This window comes from Zychaea mexicana (assembly GCF_025766255.1).
Source record: "Zychaea mexicana strain RSA 1403 chromosome Unknown BDB00scaffold_53, whole genome shotgun sequence".
Classification (NCBI taxonomy): domain Eukaryota; kingdom Fungi; phylum Mucoromycota; class Mucoromycetes; order Mucorales; family Lichtheimiaceae; genus Zychaea; species Zychaea mexicana.
In genome coordinates, this window is record NW_026516716.1 from 175,823 (window position 1) to 189,772 (window position 13,950).

Consider the following 13,950-nt stretch of genomic DNA (forward strand, 5'->3'; position numbering starts at 1 on the left):
AGAGCATTTATAGAGCTCTACAGAAAAGTGTTCCCGTCAATGCATGTGCATTGTTCGTATCCACGTGGTATCAGATAAGTATGTATCCAATTCTTCACAATGTGCTAACATATGTGAGCATAATTTGCTTTTTTAGCTGAACTTCGAATACTGATACGATGGCAAATCCATGATTTTCCTTGAACGAGATTTCAAAAAGCTTACAGTACCTTCATGTAAAATAATTATTACAGCATTACGATCTTTGTTTACCTTTCATTAACTTTGTGGATTTGTGCGCATGTAGCTCTTAAGCACCAATATGGCTTTGTATATGTTCGCGAAATTAAAATGAAGTTTTTTTAGCTTTAGATTACTCTTCTTAATGCCTACATATCTTTATGTAGTAATAATACTACGAAAACTTGAAAGTAGGTTTACTAAGTATCAGAAAACGAGAGCATTCGTTCCTGATCAAGCAGCGGGCCAAGAAAGGAATGCGTGTAACCTGTGCGAACTAAAAAGGAAACCAGATTTATGTAGCAGCTGACGCATGTTTAATTAGTTCCTGTGGAACCATCACAACTTTGCGCACGGAGCACAGGGTCGCAATTTCTGCAAGCCACAATACTTCTTGGCTTATAGTGTACTTTACCGGCTACTACCTCGTCAAGGGTGAATACATTTAGCCCCCTTTCCCTCTTCAGAAGTGGTAATTTGAAGTCAATAGCAAGGCACTTATTGCTCTCACTGTAGACTGCTTGCTGTACCATCGTTTGCCAGTCCTTTAGCTGACCTGGCTTTCAAATACCTGCGCCAAAGCTACCAAAGATCTATTGATCTTAACTAGCATATCGTTGATGTTCATTTCGATGATCTGTAAAGCAAGGGCAAAGAGCTAAAGTATGACCATGGATGACGTACATGGTCTCTGCTTCCGCAAGTTCTCCATGTATCGATTTTACATATACCATGGAGATACAGCATTTGATCCACACCACGATTCGTTGTCATTTATACAGTAGATGGTTTTTTGGGCTACGATAACGCTATCATACTAACATCGTAAAAGTCTCTGGATGGTACCTATAATATTTCGGTCATCATAGTACCAATTGCACCTCTGAGGCTTCGGTTTGATTTTAACTTTTTTTACATGTAGCAAGAATAATGATATGTTTATTGCAAAATCTTTATTTATCGGCTCTCATCGTTCGCTACGCCAAGTTTATCTTCCTTTGGAAAATTTTCTGTGTGTCACTCAGTTTACTTCTGCTTACATGTGCACTGACCTTCCGTATTTATCATTGCTGGTCCACTGCTTAAAGGTAGTCAGCCTCGCGCGTAAAATTATTTCAATCATACTATAAGAAGGCATTATAGGCTGTATTGTAGCATCGTAAAGTATAGCGCTGTATGGTAATAATCAACAATGTGTAAAAAAGCTTGACTTGATGAACAACTTTAGCTGCTTAATGAGGGTGAATACTGAAGTAGTAAACTTCGATAATAATAAAATGACTCCACCAAAGTACTTTGGTACTCAACTTTTGTATGACCTTTGTCAAGCGCAAATAGTCGTATCTATGCTTACTATAGTAACTGGAGGGAGACATTTGAACTATTCGTCTCCCACTGACTAATACCCACTTCAATTCTAGCAGTTTCAGTATGTTAATTAAAAAATGCTATATATCATTTCCTTATTGAATAACGAGCACTTTGCAGCCAGAATGAGGAACAGTTAACTCGAACACGCCAACTCAACGAAATAAAAACGCTCACTAAAAATCTGGACAGCAGAAACGGCAGCTTAATTGGCTTCCCGGAATAGAAAATGAAGCATCTATGTAGTACATTGAAGTATCAGTTGTAACATGTTTGCTTCGTAAAATCCGGGAATAGAAACTTCTCTTCTCGTGTACCGGAGTGTAACTGGCTTTTCGCGAAGCCTGTCAAGAACCGTGCTTATATGGGATTTATTGGTTCCGCTCAGATAATTTACCTTAGGACTTGTGAACCAGCAGTTTGCTACGGTACATCATATCTTTTGATTTCGCATGACATATCCTTTTATCATTACTTGCACCTGTGCGTTTTGCAGAAATGAACCCAATGTGCTCGACTTTTCGAGATGATACATATTTAACGTTTTCGTTTGCAATCGTAATGCAATAGCAATTTTTTTACCCCCAGCAATTCAACTTGGTTAAAGAAAAAAGGTATCACATGGTCGGGTAAGAGTTTCTGTAGTTGCGATGTTTACGTTCTGCGCTGTAAATTCATAGATACTTGTAACACTGTACTACGGCACTCCGACCGCCTGCTGAGCTGTTTAAATCGCATTTCGTACTTCTTAAGCATAGTTCTACGCCTTCATCGGAAACAAGCAATTCTACCAGTGAGTCACCTAACAATTGATTTATGTCATTTCTGATAATTGCATGTAATGAGTAGATATTTCCCAATAATAGTTAGCGCAACAAGCATAACTTAAGCACTAAACTGTTTTGTGCTTGTGCGACACTTTTAAGCTGCCACGCACTGAGCTTAGCATCAACAATGTCCGCGGTCAGACATATTACTTCTTTTAGTTAGAGAGAAGGAGTGCTCTCTTTTTTTGTGTAATGAGCTTATTTCCACAGGTGCTTAGCATTGAGTTATATTATATCTAACTACAAACTTTTGAATCACTGCTCTTTCGCAAATGAAATACCTCTTAGGGCAGAAAAGTTTGCGATCAAAACTATCCCCAAAAGCAATTATTTTTCTCTCCTTTATTTGCCTTATATTAATTCTGGTACCCATTTTAATTCCAATTCTTATACTACGTTCTGCAATGGCATCGCAACACGTCTACTCTCAAGTCAGTAGCTTTCAAGTACTACAGCGAGATTTTACTACGAACACGGCGTTGGTCAAGCAATCTGATGGTCAAACTCTCTCACTCGAAATTGGGGGGCCTTATACCATTGACAATGCAACCAATGTTCTTGTTGGTGACGTTTGGGTTATGAGTGGCCAAAGCAACATGCGTGGGAGTGCCTTTTACACCAATCCTTGGACTGACCCCCCGTCAACATACCCAGAATATGTTGATGAAATGGTACACCTGTTTCAATCCAATGAGGATTGGAGCTTATGTCGTGAGCCAACTCATCGACTCGATCAGTCAGCTCGCCAGGTCAGCTACAGTATTCCGGATCCCTCCGTTTATCTCAAGGACTATCATCTATACAGAGGCGTTTCCTTGGGAACGGCGTTTTCCAAGGCCTATCGGGAGCAGTACAATGTTCCAGTAGGTCTAGTGGCATCGAGTCACGGAGGTACAACCATGGAGCAATGGAGTCCAGAGCTACTCGAAACGACCGAAAACCCGTTCAATAATACGCTTTACGGAGCTATGTTGGGACGTATTGAAAAGATCGAGAATCAAGTGGCAGGTATCCTATGGTACCAAGGAGAATCGGACGCCGAGAACGCTACTCTTGCAAATGAATACGGAACTCGGCTCAAGTCCTTTATTCAAACGACCCGCAGCAAACTCAACAACGAACGACTTCCATTCGTATACGTTCAGATTGCACGTTCATCGAATCTGGTGAACAATAACAACAATTGGAATACTGTTCGAGAAGGACAACGCTCGCTGATCAACGATGACTGGAACACCGATCAAATTGGAGTCGTTTCCAGTATCGATTGTGAATTAGACGATCCTGTTCATTTATCAGCTAATGGTCAAGCAGCAGTCGGACGGCGGCTAGCAGTTGCAGCGGCAAGAACGCTAAGGAACGTAGGCGGTTCCAGCAGTCCTGATATTGACACCATCACTTTCGAGAAACATAGGTTCTCCAATAGCACATCTGTTGCTGCACTACAAGCTACTTTGCTTCTGCAATTCAATAATGTCGACGAATGGAGAGAACCTGAGGGCGGTATTTTCGGCTTCAGCCTGCACGATGAGAACGGTGCGATTTTGCCTGTAATATACAAGACAGCGATTCAAGAAGACAAGAAGAGTATACGGCTCTTCCTGAGCGATAGTGCTATGCAATTTAACACAAACAACGTGTTCCTTTACTATGGTTATGGCATGAATCCCAGATGTAATATGGAAACCTCGAATGGAATGGGCTTACTTGCCTTTGGACCGGTTCCTGTAACGTTAGATTTTTAAAACATTCATACCTTTACAATTGTATTAGTTTTTTCAAACAATGTAATTAATAATATCCGATACATACTGTATGTTTCTTGAAAATTTACTGGATAATTCACTATTATATATGTACGTATTGTTCTGGTGGACGGACGCAGTACTGTATGGTGCTACAAATTTACTCTGCTGATGATGGCACTACTACTCCTTTGCCTACTACACATTGTATCACCAACATTCCGTTTTTGCATGTAAACATCGTGGATGTATGTATTCCCGTCGTTTTCTATTACTCTGTGCATCACACACAACTCTTACTGCTTCCGTTTACAGAGTATTTCCGCATCATCAGCATATTGAACATCATTGCCTTTTTTTGTTATAATCCAATAATTCAATATCAACTAGAGGAGACCAGTGACATCACTCATTAATCTAAATCCTATGTTTTCAGGTTTCTAAAACCGACGATTATCAGTCAATTAGATTATAGAGTCAGTTCTTCCACAATTGATTACCATATGCTCCACTCTGATTGTGTACCTCGCTTGACTCGAGTAAAACATACAATATCAATTCCCTTATTTAAAAACTGTCTAAGATGAAGTCAGTGAAATGTGTTATCCCTTAGCTTAAACTTTAACAGTAGCAAGTATTTCTTGAAAAAAAAACACATGAAATCGTTCGTTTAACGTCATATTTGATATATACAATAGTATGTCATAATTTCTATAATACCGGCTTTATGGACACCAATATGCACATTTTGATTGCGTCTACATCGTAATTGAAGCGATACAACGTACAAGTAAAAACTCTGTTGATATGAAGAGCATCACGCGTCAACCAGTCGCAGGAATGCAATACTGTTCTCTGTACTACTTTTAAGGGATACTGCGATGCTGCGTATATTGAAATTGTGTCAATTGATTTAGACACGTGGTTACCACTTACGCAACACATGATGAAGCAGCAATACGAACTACTGATATTTTACGCAAGCTTTGACCTACACAAGGTACGACCGTCTTTATTTTGCGTGTGCTCAAAGTATACAGGTACTGTAGACTATTGGCACTTGTATACCACTCTCCTTTCTTTCACATGAGTACGCTCAATGATGAATTAAAATTAACTCTCAAGGTATTTCTTTTAGAAACTATGTTCAAAATATCAGTAATATACGCAATACTTCTCTAGTAGTACTGTACAATCATCTTAAAGTAAAAAGTACCTTTAAGTTAAAATGGACGCCTTTGGATGCATTTGCGACACCTTAACGCATCTTAAAATGCATTTACATGCATTCAAAGGCATGTCAATAAGGCGCTTTAAGGCTTTTTATATATCCGGACAATAGACTTGAACACTTGATGTGTGAATGCTTCTTAGAGTTCAGCATCCTAGTCCTGAATAGAATAGTCAACTCTTGAAATGAGCCCTTTTTTTATATATGGGAAAATCTCTTTTTTTTTGTTTCTACGGTACCACACTCAAGCGTGCAACTGCATTTTAAGTTTCATACACAAACTGTCTTAACGGCTTTGAAGGCAAGAACACGCAGACCAGTAATTATAAAGCGTAAAGTAGCAATCTACCTTGTACTTGCTTTGAACGTTCGACATTTTATCTCGGGTCAGGTTCTAAATCAGTGGCAACTATCTCTAAAGCTGATGCAGATGCTATATATTACTGGCTCCTTTAGTTCTCATATATTCAATTTGACAGTGATGAAAACTGGCATTCTCAATTACACTCTATATGTTATTTTTGAAACGACTCACTCGGTTAATTCGTTGCCATGGTAGCCGTTGCTATGTTACCATAAGCATATCATCCGAGAATAGATGATTTTTGCTATCACCCTTTCAGTATTACTTCAATGGATTCGTTCATAACTAGTAAATATGAACAGCCAACATCAATGGCTATGGATACAAGATATTGGTCTTGACAAGGGCACAAATGAACAATTATAGATGAAATTTTGGTTTCTATTCTTTAAGAAAGACTGTGGACCTGCGCCAATAGACATTGCGGTCGCTTCCTTCCGGTGCGTGTGGATTCGTTTTATATAGAATAGATGCAAGAACTTAAAACCCCGTGGACAGGAGGAAAAAGTTAAGCCAGTATGGTAGTGCATGTGTGATAAGCTCTGTGCAAGGTTGTTACAAATATAATAGAACAATGACTAGGGAAAGGAGGATAGTCGGAGCACTTTAACCGTGCTCCGATGACACTGGTGAAGAAATGTCTTCCCCTAGGAACTAAATGCTCTTCGGGATGACAGAGCCGATCGATTTCCCTTAGGACGCGTAGTATCGCTGACCATACTGTTTGCCGTTTGCCGTTGGATAAGCCGACGTAGGCACATGGTAGCTTGTTAAGGATGACATCAATGGTATGCATCTCTGGCGGTACGATAAAATATGTGCCATAGGCGTCAGTAAGCTCTTGCCACATTGTACGGAGTAGCGGACAAACGAGACTGTAGTGATCGCGGGTGACAGCTCATGCACCACAACGATAGTCCTTGTGTGGGTAATAGCCGGGTAGCCAGTACACGCGCCAGTTAAGCAAGCGGTGGCGGTCATTCGGAGATACTGGCAGGCATAGGACGGGTTCGATCGTGCGTGTGGGCCGAAGACACTGCACCGACATGAACAATTATGAAGTTATCGCTTTTGAGCTTGATTGTCAATGAGGAAATTAAATATCTTATGCACCTGCCAAGGTGCTGTCAACGCAAAATAATGTTAAGTTACCACGACATAATTTCGACCTGTTTCTGCACTACAGTTCTTCTTCAATGCATCACTATCATCTTTTATGTTTTTCTCCTTGTATATATATATTCTAGAAACGTTAGTATAACATGCTACATATGATACTCCTTTAGATCAATGAATTCAGACTATATTAGATGTACTGTAAATATACGCAGTTGAGACTTAAACTCATTTTACAGTATTGGTTACATAGATGGCTACTGCAACTTAAGATTATATAGTAGTACGTCGATTACTCGTTCTCTTATTTAGTCGTTTAAAGTATAAATAATTGTGTCAGTAGCAAAGAATTCATGGATTGTGAACATCCTGCGTATTATATACAGTATCATGTAACGATTTTACAACTTGAGTGATCATATACGCTATCACCCACAAGTCTTGATGCTGAAGGTGCTGTCCATCTATTGAATAGCTATATACTTTCAACCGGCAGCTCTCTCTCTCTCTCTCTCTCTCTGTGCAAACTAGATACACAGCAGTCTATACATCCAGCGTCAAGTACAACCAGAACTTACGGTATGATAGCAATATTTGCAACTTTTTCTGTAAAGGTCGCCATAAAATTTGTAATAAGGCAGGATCACCAATTCAATACCTTTTCATGCATAAGCGGCCTATTGATGACTCAATTTAATGTGGACATAAAGCAATTTTCCAGTACATAGTCTTTTTTAAAAATCAAGTATCTTCCAATCAGACAAAGAAATATCTTACCTACACCAATATAGTAGCATCCACTTTTATTAAGGAACACTTAATCCAACCTTAAAAAAAGTCGCTAGCCGCCGGGGGATGGGGGATTCTCTGGGTGAAGCCACCCAAACCCCGTGGTATTGACACGAAGCGAAGCGGAGGGGCTTAAAAGCAAGGGTGCATAGGCGCAGAAGGCTCGTGGACATTGATATGTACTGTGACCACAGTATCACGAGTAAGTGCAGCTGCATGCATCTTGACTGTATTTCTGAGATTCATATGCAGTCTCGCTTTACCTTCTTCCTCTTCTTAACTTTTTTTAAAAAACAAAGACGATGACTTCACGTTACAGCTCATCATCACTTTTACAGAGTATCCTTGTCCGCGGGGCTGATTTAAAAACAGCTCAGATAATAGCAACCGCTACAGTATCTGGATTGGCTGCTCTGTATTCACTTTATTATTATCATACTACATATAGCGTACAAAAAAAGAGACACAATGGGTTTAAAGAGGTGAAGATAATTCCATCTCCAAAAGGTGCTCTCCCTTTCTTCGGTAAGTTAACAATTTAGCCCTAAGAGGACGTACGCAATGATTGAAATTGACCAGTCTTTCCCTTTTTATTGCACTTGATAAATTAAGGTCACATATTTCAGATTGATAAGGATTTGCCTGCAGTCAAATTTCACGAATGGTTTTATAAATATGGTTTGTGTGGCCTTATCTTCTCATTCTCATAATGTAGTATTGTGAATGTATGAGAATGGAAAGGGGAGCTCAGCTAAGACTTTGTGTACAGGTCCTCTTGTTCGTATCAACATTGGGTCAAAGGAATGGATCCTTATCGGTGACTCTTACATTGCAAATGAGCTTCTTAAAACCAAAGGCGCATTGACCTCTGGTCGGCCATATCATCCTTTCACCACTGATTATTACGCGCTAAACCGGAGGTAAGCTATAATATTCAGTAAAAATATCAACGTTTATGTAAAATTATCCACATTTACATTTGCATATCATAATAATCATGCTTTCTACGCCAACGCTCAGAGGTATGACCTTTACAGACGCAGATAAGCGATGGAAAAGAAGCCGTGCAGCTGGTAAGTAATGAAGATGATACTAGATTGAAGTATTCAATTGAGACAACTCTTTTCGCTTCGAAAAAAATGGCGGGTTATATAGCGCAGTCGCTACTTAGTTCAAAAGCTGTCGATCGGTTGACGAAGACGCTTGAAATTGAAGCTACTCAAGCAACTCAGAGGTTACTTGAAGAGACAGCTAAAAACGGTCAAGTCAATATCGTCAAGCACATGCAACTCGCTGCCCTAAATGTGATCTTACGAATATGCTTTGGTGTTTACGGTGAATCTGTGGATGATTTCTTCATTCAATCCATCGTCGAAACCATTGATATAACAATCAAGTGGGGCGCACCATCAGAAGACCTGTTGGGCACCGTATTACCTGGTGGAATTTCAAGTGTATTCAGTTATTTTACTGGAAGGGAACAGCGGTACCGAGAATTCACATACGAGAAACGAGATCCCTTGTTCCGTCAATTGATTTCAAAGGCTCTGGAAAGTGATACGGATTGTTTTGCCAAGGACCTATACAGAATCAAGGGGGAACTTGAATTGGAAGACGATGACATACTGGTATTGTTACGTAAGTAATTACATAAGACAACTCTGGATACATAAGATATCTTCTATTTCTTCATTGGGGATGGGAATTTTTATTATTTTTATCCACTGAACGATGATGGTGATATTATGGAAATGTCTCTTAGTTGATCTGATTAATGCGGGCACCGATCCAACAGCAATAACACTTACCTGGGCATTTGTAATATTATGTCATCACAAGGATGTGCAAAAGAAAATCCAAAAAGAAATCGACATGTTCATTGCTGCACATGATGGCAGGTTACCGAATTTTGAAGAAAGAGAGTGTCTGCCGTACTTACTTTCCGTGCAGAAAGAATGCATGCGATATCGACCCAGCAACCACATTGGCTTACCCCACAAAGCCATAAAAGATTGTACGTCGATTAATAATAACTAACAAACATTGATATAACGAGTATGCTAAAAAATGTTCCTGGCACATCTGTCAGTCAAATTTAACGGGTATTCAATCAGGAAAGGAAGCGTGCTTTTAGCCTGCACTTACTCGCTAAATCTCAGCCCCGATCGTTATCAAAATCCAGAGAAGTTTCTTCCTGATCGATACGCGGGAGATCCACGGCCACTATCCGTTTCAGTTAACTCTAGTATTGATACCCGTGATCAGTTTATGTTTGGCTGGGGAAGGTATATACATATATACGAGTGCATAACACGCATCGAATTTTCAGCACAAACAACTATTTCATTCTCTTCTGATGCTTTCCTTTTCCTCAATAACTTTTATAGACGGATTTGCCCCGGTGTCAATTTGGTAAGTAATCCAAAGCACTGTTACCATACGCTTTAATGCAAATAGTAAATCGCCGGTGAGCTAAGTTCTCTACAGGCTGATGCGGAAACATTCAACTTTTGGGTTCGTATCTTCGCAACTTCAACAATCGAGCCTCCGTTGAACAAACAAGGAGTACCCATGTATCCAAATTTAGATGCTTGCTATGATGGTGGGCTTGTTGTCACACCGATCGATGCAAATCTTCGATTTGTCAAGCGTCGCGATCGTCTTGTATGATTATTTTGTGCATGTAGTGCACTCATTTATATATCTAGTATGGTTACAGAAGTCCTAAAAAGCGTGTGCAAAAAAGATTACTTACAAACAAGAATATATAAAAATTATGTCATTTGGTACGCTGTGTTAACTTTCTTATGACCCAAATGCTGCCAGGCATGAGTAGCAACGATGAGGCCTTAACAGCATTGATATTACAATTTCAAGGTGCCACATCGTATAATTCTACTTTTAAAACACATAGTAAACGCTGATCGGTATCGATGTGCTGTCCTTTTATTTCGCTTTATTGAGGCTTTCCCTTTCTAAAATCTTTCCAAGCTTTTTCAAACATGGCGGGATTCAGATACATTTCCGCCGCCGTTTTGGCAAGACATTGAGAAGCACGCAATGTCGCTTGGTGTGCTTGTTTTGTTCTAGCAGCCTTGGCGAATTCGTGTGTGTGGTTCGGACCCGATGTATCAATTTTGAAAACAGGCTGTAAGGAAGGGAGCACGTAACTCACGTTGCTGCGAGGAAAATTACAACGACAATATTTTTTCTCATTAGTTTCCTGGATCTTGCTCTGATGATATGTACTCATTGATAAACTTACCCGAAATCTGAACTAGCCATGGAAATGCTTCCTGCTTCTTCGCTAGTCGGAAACTTGACACCTTCTTCTTCCATAAAGTGCTGATACGATGCAGCAAGCGTGTCATTGGTGAACATATCTATTTGGAGTCACAAAGTAGCACTGATTTATTGGTCTCTTCGTATAGAGAAAATACAGCATAGGAAAGCAAGGAAAAGTAATCAACAAACCATCCGTTGCACCGTTAGGTAGCCATGACATCGACAATCGACATCCGGTTGCACCAGCAGCAGCTTTAAAACAGTTTTCAAACTTGGATTTGAGCTCGGCAAGCTGCGTGCGTGTCACAGAACGGATGAGGAATTTTGCTGAGGCATAGTCCGGGATCACATTGGCCTTGAAGTATCAACGACATATACAATTAGAAATATATATATATATATATATGTATCGATAAAAAACTGTTGCTTGTTACATACTGAATTTCCGCCATGCGTTATATTACCATGAATCCTGTGATGTATAATTCCAATGAAACAGCGCTAGGGTTAGCAGCGATAAATGCAGAGGCATTAACAATGCGATAATGAAATTGTGATACCTGTTCGTCGGCAAGGTTTGTTGTCGCAGCATGGAAACATTGTTATATCCTTGCATAAGGGCATCAAGAGCATTGATACCGTTCCAAGGAGCCATACCAGCATGTGAAGCTTTCCCAAAAAACTCAATCGTAACCGCGTCAATAGCGAGGGCCGGTCCGACAACAGAGTCGGCTGGTGCAGGATGACTAAATGATTATTATTATGTCAATACATTGAAGTTCCAGCTGTTCTTGGCGGTGCAAGTCAATTTTGTATTACAGCATCATTGCAAAATCGGCCCTCTTTTGAAATTCAAGTTCCTTCACAAACGTGACCTTGCCATTACCACCTTCTTCTGCCGGTGTGCCTATATACCATTATATCAATGGTTGTACATAGTGCGTATCAAGATAAGATTAACTCCCGCTTTAACTTACCAAAAAGAGTAACAGTTCCTTGCAAAAGGTTTTGTTCTAAAAGTGCTTTTACTGCCATAGCACATGCGACGCCAGCAATAGCGATAAGGTTGTGCCCGCAAGCATGTCCAACACTGTACAGGGAATGCATTAGTTCATCATAGTAAGGACATATTATATGCGGTCACTAGGCTAGAGCTGTATACCCTGGCAACGCGTCATATTCAGAGCAATATGCCACTCTTTTTCCAGGTCCATTTGTATACTCTGCCATGAATCTATAAAATATCGAGGCGCAGAGCTGTGTGAAACTTAGCTTCAATTATGAGAGAGTGTGGTAAATTCCCAAAATATTAAAATAATACTGACGCGGTTGGCATACCAGCAGCTTCACGCATGACTTTAAACCCCTTTTCTTCCAGATAATCCTCCAGTAGATGGCAAGCATTGTATTCTTGATTAGGGAGCTCTGGATTGTCGTGTATCTTTTGTTATTGTTAATAACATTAATAACAATAAGCACAGATCGTACATAGGTGTTTCAGGGTCATCATTATTGCTGCCCCTTTTTCACATTATATGAATGAACACAGGTATGTGGCTACGGGCCTTTTATCCTTTATATCATATACCTTGAGGCTTAAGGAGCGCAATTCACTATCGAGATTGGTGATTGTGTTGGTAATGACATTGACGATGTCGTCGTTCATTTTCAGATTAAAAAAAAATTGTGAGAAAAAAAGAGGAAAAAGATACATCACCAGTCTTAAACAGGAACGCGTGTAGAAATTACACTATGGTGGACTTTTCCGAGACATCGGCTAATAGTACTACTGTACTAAGGACCGATTCATCCTTATCGGTACTGGATAACAATACCACCATCATCATTAGCTTAACATTATCTTGCTCTCGAAAGATGATCACCGGTAGCTACTACTAGCATAGCAGACTATAATAATAATAAAAGGTTCTTGTGCCTTATTACGGTATTTCAAGCAGATATTGATTGTTGTTATTCATTTGCGGATTTATGTATTAAATATACTGTACACGGGGAAGGAGCTAGCTATTGCTTCTACGTTGTGATACTGCTTCTTTTCCTTGCAGACTAGAGTCATCGCAGTGACTGTATTTATCTACATACCGTGCAAATTATGAACTAAGAAGCAACGGTAGCATCCCAGTGTTGCAGAGTCATAGACCCTACTGGTAGTATTTACAAACGATCTCTGATAAGTATGCATGAATTAGAAGGAAGAAACTGCTGCAATCGGATAATATGATTAGCGTTCCGCATTACAGTATGCGCACTCGTGTATGCCTATATGATACATCGCGAATTCGGTAAGCAAAGAAGCCCAACAACGCCGCTTCTCCTCCGTAAATTAATGGAACATACAACAAGATGTTATTACAGTTACTTTTATCAACGTACCCTAATCGGGTACATATAGCGCTTGTTCATATTTTAATTATGCGTTTATGTACTGCCACAAAGTAGTCGTAGAGATTGTCAAGAGTGGAGCGATGTAACAAGGAGTACTGCTGGTGGCCACACAACAACACATCACTAGCTTTCTGCTGTTTCTGCATTAGGTAGTAGTACGTTCCACGCTCTTTCCAAGACATTACATACAGCATAAGGCTTTACAAAAGACAGTAGGCTTTGTCAGTATTTATAGGTGGTGTGTATCCTACTTGTATTATTGGAAGAAGAGCAGAGCAGAGAAGATTGCTCCTTATGCAGTTGTTACCGAGAGAAGCTTGTAATGCAGGAACGATGATGTTGTTGCTATTACTCAGGTCTCAAATAAGTTTTCCTATCGTTTCCACACCTCCAAGCTGTCACCAACATTATCGCGAGCTAAAGTTTGCTCGCTCACGGATGAGAAAGTGAGGAATATAAAAACATAAAATAAGGTGCAGTGCGTACTCGGGAAACAGAAAGCAGGTGCAAGACTAACACGAATTCCCACGGGATTGCCAGTCTACATAATAATGCTTGACACTCTATTTATGTCAATGCCTAACACTTTTCCCCCCTGAT

General features: G+C 39.9%; 4 protein-coding genes across 4 annotated transcripts; 2 read left to right on the forward strand and 2 right to left on the reverse strand.

The window, feature by feature from the left end:
• Positions 1 to 2,818: 2,818 nt before the first annotated feature.
• On the forward strand, positions 2,819 to 4,159 carry BDB00DRAFT_873915 (SGNH hydrolase-type esterase domain-containing protein; the record flags this gene model as incomplete). The annotated part of the gene is made up of 1 exon (XM_053127158.1): positions 2,819 to 4,159. One exon carries the CDS (start codon positions 2,819 to 2,821, stop codon positions 4,157 to 4,159), a length of 1,341 nt encoding a protein of 446 aa, XP_052978151.1.
• A 3,772-nt stretch (positions 4,160 to 7,931) lies between these two features.
• On the forward strand, positions 7,932 to 10,452 carry BDB00DRAFT_831056 (cytochrome P450). Its single transcript, XM_053124086.1, has 9 exons — positions 7,932 to 8,184; positions 8,272 to 8,337; positions 8,429 to 8,579; positions 8,680 to 8,732; positions 8,815 to 9,297; positions 9,422 to 9,673; positions 9,749 to 9,944; positions 10,047 to 10,071; positions 10,147 to 10,452. Exons 1-9 carry the CDS (start codon positions 7,962 to 7,964, stop codon positions 10,327 to 10,329), a joined length of 1,632 nt encoding a protein of 543 aa, XP_052978152.1. The 5' UTR covers positions 7,932 to 7,961; the 3' UTR covers positions 10,330 to 10,452.
• Positions 10,453 to 10,459: 7 nt separating this feature from the next.
• On the reverse strand, positions 10,460 to 12,700 carry BDB00DRAFT_831063 (uncharacterized protein). The gene is made up of 10 exons (XM_053124087.1): positions 12,533 to 12,700; positions 12,270 to 12,385; positions 12,107 to 12,178; positions 11,922 to 12,034; positions 11,764 to 11,851; positions 11,505 to 11,690; positions 11,383 to 11,416; positions 11,134 to 11,299; positions 10,925 to 11,042; positions 10,460 to 10,838 (listed from the first exon to the last, which is right to left on the reverse strand). Exons 1-10 carry the CDS (start codon positions 12,656 to 12,658, stop codon positions 10,616 to 10,618), a joined length of 1,242 nt encoding a protein of 413 aa, XP_052978153.1. The 5' UTR covers positions 12,659 to 12,700; the 3' UTR covers positions 10,460 to 10,615.
• A 562-nt stretch (positions 12,701 to 13,262) lies between these two features.
• On the reverse strand, positions 13,263 to 13,928 carry BDB00DRAFT_831065 (uncharacterized protein). The gene has a single exon (XM_053124088.1). The coding sequence runs from the start codon at positions 13,542 to 13,544 to the stop codon at positions 13,365 to 13,367; it is 180 nt and encodes a 59-aa protein (XP_052978154.1). The 5' UTR covers positions 13,545 to 13,928; the 3' UTR covers positions 13,263 to 13,364.
• Positions 13,929 to 13,950: the final 22 nt, after the last annotated feature.

Excerpts from the sequence above, each read along its gene's own strand:
- BDB00DRAFT_831065 (XM_053124088.1), bottom strand. The coding sequence starts at position 13,544 with ATGCTGTATGTAATGTCTTGGAAAGAGCGTGGAACGTACTACTACCTA.
- BDB00DRAFT_831056 (XM_053124086.1), top strand. The coding sequence starts at position 7,962 with ATGACTTCACGTTACAGCTCATCATCACTTTTACAGAGTATCCTTGTC. Across the intron at positions 8,338-8,428 it reads CGAATGGTTTTATAAATATG|GTCCTCTTGTTCGTATCAAC; the intron begins GTTTGTGTGGCC and ends CTTTGTGTACAG. Across the intron at positions 9,674-9,748 it reads CCACAAAGCCATAAAAGATT|TCAAATTTAACGGGTATTCA; the intron begins GTACGTCGATTA and ends CACATCTGTCAG.
- BDB00DRAFT_831063 (XM_053124087.1), bottom strand. The coding sequence starts at position 12,658 with ATGTATCTTTTTCCTCTTTTTTTCTCACAATTTTTTTTTAATCTGAAA. Across the intron at positions 12,179-12,269 it reads GCTGCTGGTATGCCAACCGC|ATTCATGGCAGAGTATACAA; the intron begins GTCAGTATTATT and ends GATATTTTATAG. Across the intron at positions 10,839-10,924 it reads ATGGCTAGTTCAGATTTCGG|CAACGTGAGTTACGTGCTCC; the intron begins GTAAGTTTATCA and ends TTTTCCTCGCAG.